Source organism: Microcaecilia unicolor, chromosome 1 (assembly GCF_901765095.1).
Source record: "Microcaecilia unicolor chromosome 1, aMicUni1.1, whole genome shotgun sequence".
In the NCBI taxonomy this organism is placed as follows: Eukaryota; Metazoa; Chordata; class Amphibia; order Gymnophiona; family Siphonopidae; genus Microcaecilia; species Microcaecilia unicolor.
This window is the reverse complement of record NC_044031.1, coordinates 481,724,677-481,732,989: the sequence shown is the minus strand read 5'-3', so window position 1 is coordinate 481,732,989 and position 8,313 is coordinate 481,724,677. Positions and strand designations below refer to the sequence as shown.

Below are 8,313 nucleotides of genomic sequence, written 5' to 3'. Positions count from 1 at the left end.
AGGTGCCGGTACTCAGTACCCCCAAGTACCCCCTCAAAAAAAGCCCTGATTACTCTCATGAATAGTACTGACACGGATATATTGTTAAAGCATTACTTTAGATCAAAAGAAAGGGGTTTTGGGGAATAAAATATTGGTTTTCCCTGATGTTTCATGAGAAACCCAGAAAAGACTTAAAACAGTTTTTTTATATTAAGACCAGCTGTGTTACAGATAGGAGCTTTTTTTTTTTTACTTGAAATGTCCTTGCAATGTGTTGTCCATTATCAGTCACAAATACGTTTTTTTGGAACCCTCTTATTTGACTTCATTTCTGGCAGTAAAGGAACTGTTAGGAAGGAGCCCCTCTAATGATTTGGCTAATGGTGAATACATAGTATTGTTTCCTGATTTTTCTTCATTTTTTCTTTCTAGGGCCCGATATTCAGCCAGTATCGGTTAGCACTTTTGCTGTCTGCTGGGGGTTTTGTAGCCACTAAAAAGTTAACTGGTTAAGCCAGTATTCAGCGCTAACTGGTTAACTTTTTAGCAGTAAATGATAGGCCGCATAAATAGCAGGCCTATTTTAACCGCTGAACATAGCTGGTTAAGAGCTGAATATCTACGCCTAACCAGCTATGTCATACAATATAGCTGGTTAGCGGCTAGCTACAGATATTTAGCGGTAGTAACCAGTTATCTTCTGCTGAATATCCTCAGTTAGGTGCCAATATGCTATTTAATTGGTCAGCAGCCTGTTAAATAGCTTTGAATATCGGGGGGCTAGTTTGTCCTTATTAATATTGCATCTCCAAGTGGTGGACTAGGTCTGGAATATTTTTCTTTTTCTTTCCGTGTTAAAATGTACTTGTTTTGTTGTATTGGCAACAGATGGGATTGCTTTCCTATTTCAGATTCTCTGTACAACTTTAACTATTTGGGTGTATATTTCAAACCTATGCATAATTTAAAAAAATAGAACTTTCTATTAATCCTTGGTGGTTTCTGCAGTTTTTCTTTCTTGCTTAGAGTAAAATCCAGAGGCAAACAGTGCTGCCTATCTTGGGACTCTAGCAGAGCAAGTATGAAGCTAAAGGCAAAACCTGGAATGGATTCCTTTAAATCATGCCAGTGAAACACAAGAAGTTGATAGACACAGAGTTAACTTCCATGGGCTGTTTTGAACTCTAGGGGTTTGTGATGCAGTCTAGAAAAGGTCATTGAGAGGAACCAAGGAAGAAACTAAAGGTGGTGGACCCGGGCTATACCAATTCATAGGATTTAGTGTCTGATTCCAAGGGGTTCCAGCCAGCAGGCGGATTTTCATACCAGATAGCAGAGCTGAACTGCTACAGAGCTTCAACCAAATGAGAAAGGTATTTCCATTGCAGTAAAAGGCTCCTCTGGGTATAAAGTTCAGCCCCACCCATTACCTGAAGCCATACCAGACTCTGAGGAACTTCCACAGGAAAATCCTCACTGTTAAGAAAAGATAAACTGTACAAGTTCCACTCCAGAGTGGAGAATAGGAAGGAACTGCATTTGGAGCTTTTCATCCCAAGAAGAGACTACCATCCAAGCAGTGCTCTAAGAGGTTTTGCAGCACCTTACACAGCAACCAGGTGGTTCATTGAGAAGTTTTCACCTTAAGTAAAAGATGTATTCACTGTTACAGCTTTCAAGGAACTGCCTAGGAAATTACATCTCCAGCATATCTCCATGGGTCCCATCTGAACTGTGTGCACAGTGTTTTGCTTGTTTTCTTTCTTTCTTTTTTTTCTATTTTCTATCAGCTCCTTTTGGCTGCCAGCTATTATAGTTGGGATTTTGGCCTAGGACAACTCTATAGTCCTTTACCAGTGCAGCAGGGCAGGATTAATTTATGTTAAAACTAATTTGATTGCTTTATGTTAACGTCTGCCTAATGATCAAACTTGTTGCTTATATTCTTGTAAATATTTTCATATACTACAATATAGTACAGTTAATAAATGTATATACTATTTGAACTGTTTGCTGTTTGCTGTTGAATGCAGTCTGTTCTCTGGTAAATTATGGGGTGCAAGGGAGGTTTATCACAGAGATCAGGGAACAACTCTCTCTTTTGATACCAGGGCGGAAATATTCCTCTTTATTCTATGCTCTCCATTAATTCTGAGGAGCCGGGTCACATAGTGCAATGACTGAATTTAGCTAAGCATTTTGCCTTCTTGCTCTGACTTCATGATGACATTGCAGTGTAAGCAGGTTCAGTGGGCTTCCCCTGGAGAATGCATATTGGAAAGATACTGAGGTCATGCATATTTTAAGGAAACTGATAATGAATTATGTGATTCTAATCTGGGGTTAACCTCAAATTGTGAATGAATGAAGGTGCCTTATTCAGATTTTCTGAGATACTTGGGGCCAGAATGTCTCATGTTTAGCATAAGACTGTTTTTTCTGCTGGTAATTTTTATAAGTCCTGAAAGTATTTGATTTGAGTCCTATGAAATTATAATTATTGCTACTGTTCAATATATCTTTCATTTCTAAAGCAGTTGCATAAAATAAGTGTAATTCCACAGGAGTTATTTGCCTTTTATTTTTTATGTTATGGCTGTGTATTGCCTTTTAAGCAAATTAATTACACCCAGCTTGCAGAAAGGACAGCAACATAGGATTAGACACTCCCTAAATTCACTTGGGGTTTAGGTAAAACACAGAATATATTAATGTATGGGTCCTATTATAAACTCTATTAATATAGTTGAAAGCCGTCAAGCACCAGTGACTCCCAGAACATAAAAAAGTTTGTATTAAAAATCACTGAACAGTACAAAAATGAGAACAATACATATAAATTAAATTCTACACCCAACTTTGCAAAGTCTTTCTGCATAAAAGATGGCTTTTGCCTTATGTATACTCTATACTGTTTAATTCAAGATTTCCTACTGCAGTGCTTTTTGTTCAATGTTATTTACAGTGTTTTTAATGTCTCCTTAAATTCTTAAATTAACACAAACTGTTATAGCAAGTATGATTGCATTTTTATGATTTCTGTGCATTTGACGGGCTCATATAGAAGAGTGTGGTAATGAGAATGCCAGTAGTTACTGTTGTCTGCATTGAATGGTTCACAGCTGAACACTTCTCTGGTATATTCAGTGACAAATGGCAATCACTTTATCATTTATCTTATGACAGATAGCAGATTCAGTCACAAACTGCTGGCTGTAGCAAACTTGCAGGATGAAGTTCTTTATTGTTTATGGTTTGTGGGTTGATGTATTCATGCCTTGTTTATTTGTGAAATGAACAAAAATCAGTAAGCAGGCATGAACAAAAATTTGGCCACGCAATCAGTTGTACTTTTTTTTTTTTACTGCAGTCTTTCAAGGACCTTGCAAGGAAATTCGCTGAACTAGGTCTAAGCTATAGGCTGGCTTTACAATGGAAAGCCATTTGGATGCACTGTTATGCCCTTCAGCCAAAACAACACTGAATAGAGTTCCTACATATGATTAACCTCTTGAATAAAGGTTACTGTTGTGATAGCTGGCTAGTTTCCCAAGCAAGTGATGATACCTCAGAACATGCAGTTATCAGGCTAGTAGCATTATGTTTAAATATATGATTATTTTGACTCTCGTGTCTTTACATTTGGAAAAGAATACATGGCAAATGAAAATCTGCAAATTGTCTTGTACTATTTAAAGAACTACACTTTTAAAAATCACATTGTTACTGTTTCTAAGGTCTTCACTGTCTATATGTGAAAGAAAGAAATAAATCTAATCTTTATTTTCCATTAAGAAATGTTTTGCTAGATCTGATTAACCACGCAGGTTATTTTTGGCAATACCCACCACACCTCGCATATCTGTCTATCAGTTGTTGTATATCCAGTATCATTGCAGCTTTCTGAATATATTGTGATTTCACAGTGCAGCTCTCTTGTACCATAATTAAAATAACGTAAGGGTCTGTTTACTAAAGGTTTTCTCCCATTCTATGTCTGTGGGAAAAAATACTTAGTAAACATGGGGGGCCCGTGGAGGGACATATTCAATATGATGTTCAAATGGCGAAATAAACATTTACCAGAAAACATTTTAAAACACAAGTCCATAATGGAAGAAGTAAATAAATGTGTTCTGATATTCAAAAATACCCCCCAGAAATGTTTAGAACAAGGATGTGCTGCAACCTCCTCGGCTCTGGCCAAGAAACCAGCATCCAAGCAGGTGCGGATGGGACTCATAGGACTCCAGGCTGGGTCTGCATTGCAGCCAGGTCCCTCTGAGGCAGCACACACTGTGTTGCTGGGTGCTGGGCCCAGCAGCAACTCAGCCACAGGCCAACCAGGTGGCCCAATTTCCATAGGACAGCAGAAGCAGCTGCATCTCCTGATGCCTCTGAGGACAGTGGGAGCCCCACAGGAGAGGACTTGGACACTGTTTGCTCCTGCAAGGCCTGGACCATCCCCAGCAGTTAGAAGAACAGGTGGGAGAGCTGGCCCTGAAAGGGTAGGGGGAGATAGGGCCATGAGACAAATACCATGCTGTGGTGGTATATGCTGGTGGGGGGGGGGAGGAAAGGGGGATAGAATAAGATATGGGGAACACAAATAATTACTGCACTGACATTTGATGGAAATTGGTCTGTATGAATCTTTGTCTGGTGCGGACCCCCAGATGCTGCGGTCCCTGGTCAGCTCTGTGGGCAGGGGGGAGGGGGCTATCATCTTCTTGGTCTGCCTGCTGCTGTTGCTGTGTGTCCTCTGGCAGGGGTTGTCTTCATTGCAGTGCAAAGTTGTGCAGTATGCAGCAGGCCATGAATATCTTAGCAACCTTTTCTGGGCTGTAGAAGAGCTCCCTTCCGGAACGGCTGACACATCTGAATCTGTTTTTCAGGTGGCCAGAAGTGTGCTCAATGATTGTGCAGGTGTTATTGTGGCTCTTATGTTCCTCCTCCACCTCAGTTTGGGGATGGACAATGGGAGTCATTAGACAGGTTCACTGGGGGTAGCTTCTATCACCTGTGGGAGGAGCAGGATTCACAGACATGGGTGTGTATTTGTATGGGAACATTGAGCAATGCGAGTCCTGGGTGTGGGTTCTGGGGACATGTTTATGGAGGTAGGGTGGTGAAGGGGGGAGTGAGTATGGGGGTTAGGAATCCCATCACTGCTTACCTAGGAGCCAGCCACCAGTGATCTCCCTTCAGTCCGTCTTGCGGTAGATTCCAGAATGCTGCAAGGTATATAACCTTTATACCTTTCAGGAAATCTAGACTGCCCCTATTTGACTTGACTGTACATTTGTCCTTTAGATTGTAAGCTCCTTTGAGCAAGGACTGTCCTTCTATGTTAAATTGTACAGCGCTGCGTAACCCTAGTAGCGCTTTAGAAATGTCAAGTAGTAGTAGTAGTATATGTATCATGGGTAGCGAGCACCTATATCCACGTTCTCCCCCTGAGCATCACACATGTCCTGCATGTACATGGAATGATATGATTTTCTGTTCCTATAGGTCTCCATGAGGCATATTTTCAAAGCACTTTGGGAGGCTAAGTTCCATAGGTTTCTATGGAACTTTGGGAGGCTAAGTGCTTTGAAAATATGCCTCCATGTGTGCCTGGGGCCTGTCTATGCTAATGACTGAGGGGAAGAGGTCTGTGGCTTAGAACTGAGCCATGTTGTTCTGGAGGGCCTGGGTAGTAGTGGGGAAGGTAATATAGTCTGAGGTGTGGGTGAGGAAGGCATCAAGGAATTGGGCAAGGCAGTTGGAGATGGTGGGCTGGGTGAGGCTTGCATTGACTGTTAGCACTGACTGAAAAGTACCAGTGGCAAGAAAGCTGAGGGAAGCAGTGACCTTAAGGTGGACTGGCACTGGATTATTCCTGCATGTCCTGGCCTGGAGAAGGGGCTGTAGCTGGTCACTGAGGTACTGTATGGCAGCCCTATCAAAGCAGTACCTTGTAAGGCACTGCTGGTCAGTGAGATCCATGAAGAGGGTCTGTTAGGTATTCAAGGCAGAAACTAGGTTTGTGAGCCCTTGGACCACTGCCAAGGAGCGGCAGTGGCAGGCAAAACCACCCCACACCAGAGACAAGGCAGAACTCTGACAGAAACAGCTAGACTTCACCTGCACTTGACTGCCTTTCCCCAGGAGTTGAGCCCCTGGGTGCAGGCGGCCAGCAGGACTTACCGGACAGGGCAGGAAATGGATAACAACTAGGCTGAACAGGGACCGAGGGTCAGAAGGGAAAGGAATATACATGGGCAGCAAGGCAGGGAACTGGGCTAGGACTCACAGACAGACAATACTACACAAGGCAGGAAATGGACAAACTAAAGGACAGGAACTGAAAGCTGCCAAGCAGCCACCGAAATCACTGACAGACAAGAGTCAGGACTAAAAGCTGCCACGCAGCCACTAAGGAAGACACACTAACAAACAGGAACTAGACAAGGAATACAGACCAGAAACAAGACTAGGGAATAAGCAAACCTAAGCTAAACCAAACATAGACTAACTAGAACCGGACAAGAAACCAGACTAGGCAGAAGTGCAACAAGCACACCAACATACCAGGGACCTTAGACGATGCAAAGGCAAACACAGAAGTTTCCAGGTGATTAATAAAGCCTATCAGCTACTGAAGGTGAGCTGCAGGAATCACAAGGCAGCTACGGGTGCTGTTCAGGTACAAACAAGAAAAGCAAGTCTGGCAGCCTGGAACATCCGGACCGGACTGAGCTAAAATCTGGAACGGGTGACAGTCTATAGCAGCCATCGGTTCTGGCCACCAGAGGGTGAGGTGAGCACAGACAAGGAAACAGTCACCATCGTGACAGGGACCTGGGCTCAAATACTCTGGGATTGGGGTATCTCCTCATGGGTCTCCCCTCAAAACTCTCATCCACACACCCAGCAAAGCAACAGCCACAATAGCTTTCAGCACATCCATGATTGACATGCAGGTGTCCCACTACCACAGGTGCAGCCCAGTAACTCCACTGTGCACTCCTCCACCTACAGTACCCAATGAGTCCCAGCACTCACTCTCCCAGCACCACCACACAGTCCTCACACAAACAGTAGCAACACAAAGCACAGTGACAAACTGGAAGTGGAGAAACAGAGGAATAATGAGAGACAGAAGACAAGCAGGTAGGGGGTTTGAATGGGAGGTGTGGGGGTTTGTGGACAATGAGGGTTTAGTGGAGGAAGGGGGTGAGGTACAGAGCAAGGGACGGGTGTGGCTGGGGTTTGGCAGGTGTGGGCAAGAACTTGAGGAGGTGAGACACAGAGGAGGCAAGGCAAAAAGTGTGAGGGTCAAAAGGATCAGACGGGAAAAGAAACAAGGGTACACAGCAACTCTCCACTCTCTTTTACAAACCAACAATTCCACCTCTCCATGCTCCAACTCAACAAAATCACAAATAGGTCCAAAGACAAGTTTGGTCTTGAGCTAGTCGCTTTTAAACAGGGTCTAAGTACATAAGTATTGCCACACTGGGACAGAACAAAGGTCCATCAAGCCCAGCATTCTGTTTCCAACAGTGGCCAATCCAGATCACAAATACCTGGCAAGATCCCCAAAAAGTTGAATACATTTTATGATGCTTATCCCAGAAATAAGCAGTGGATTTTCCCCGTCATTTACTTTGTTTTTCTTTCTGGCACAAGAAAATTATTTTGCTATCTGTTATTGTAAAAAAAAGTACATCATATAAGACCTCCAATCTCATGCCCATGACATGCTCCTGAAATGCCTACTCTCAAAATGTTTTACTTTCATTAAATACTAGTAAAGAGGCCCGTTTCTGAAAGAAATGAAACGGGCGCTAGCAAGGTTGTCCTCTAATGGTAATTATGTTTTTAAGGGAACTGTTAGGAGAGAGTATGTGTGAGAGAGAGTGAGTATGTGTGAGAGAGTGAATGAGTATGTGTGAGAGACAAAGAGAGTGTGTCAGAGAGAGACAGTGTGTGAATGAGAGACAGAATGTGTGTGTCTGTGTGAGTGAGAGAGTGTAGTGTGTGTCCCGTGTGCACCAATTATGCTCTCTCCCCTGCATTCATCCATTTGCAGGATCTCTCTCCTGCCCCCTCCATCCATCGTGGTGCAGCAATTCTCCTCTGTCCCTTGCCCTCCCCCACTACATGTGCATCATACCTCCCTCCTCCGAATTCCAGGCCCCCTCCCTCCAATTTCCATTCCCTCCCAGTTCCAGGTCCTCCTCCCTCCCTTTGAGTTTGTGGCCCTTCTCCCTCCCTTCCCTCTCTCCTTTCCCTTCCCCCCCCCCCCCCGAGTTCCAGGGTCCCTCTCCCTTCGAGTTCCAG

General features: G+C 43.5%; 1 protein-coding gene across 1 annotated transcript in view; it reads left to right on the top strand.

Annotated features, from left to right (window-relative positions):
• Positions 1–1,303: 1,303 nt before the first annotated feature.
• CCDC178 (coiled-coil domain containing 178) overlaps positions 1,304–8,313 on the top strand; it is a 277,655-nt gene continuing 270,645 nt past the window's right edge. Inside the window, exon 1 of the mRNA XM_030190136.1 lies at positions 1,304–1,355. Within this exon, the coding sequence (XP_030045996.1) occupies positions 1,347–1,355 (9 nt within the window). The 5' untranslated portion in view covers positions 1,304–1,346. The remainder of the gene's footprint in view (positions 1,356–8,313) is intronic.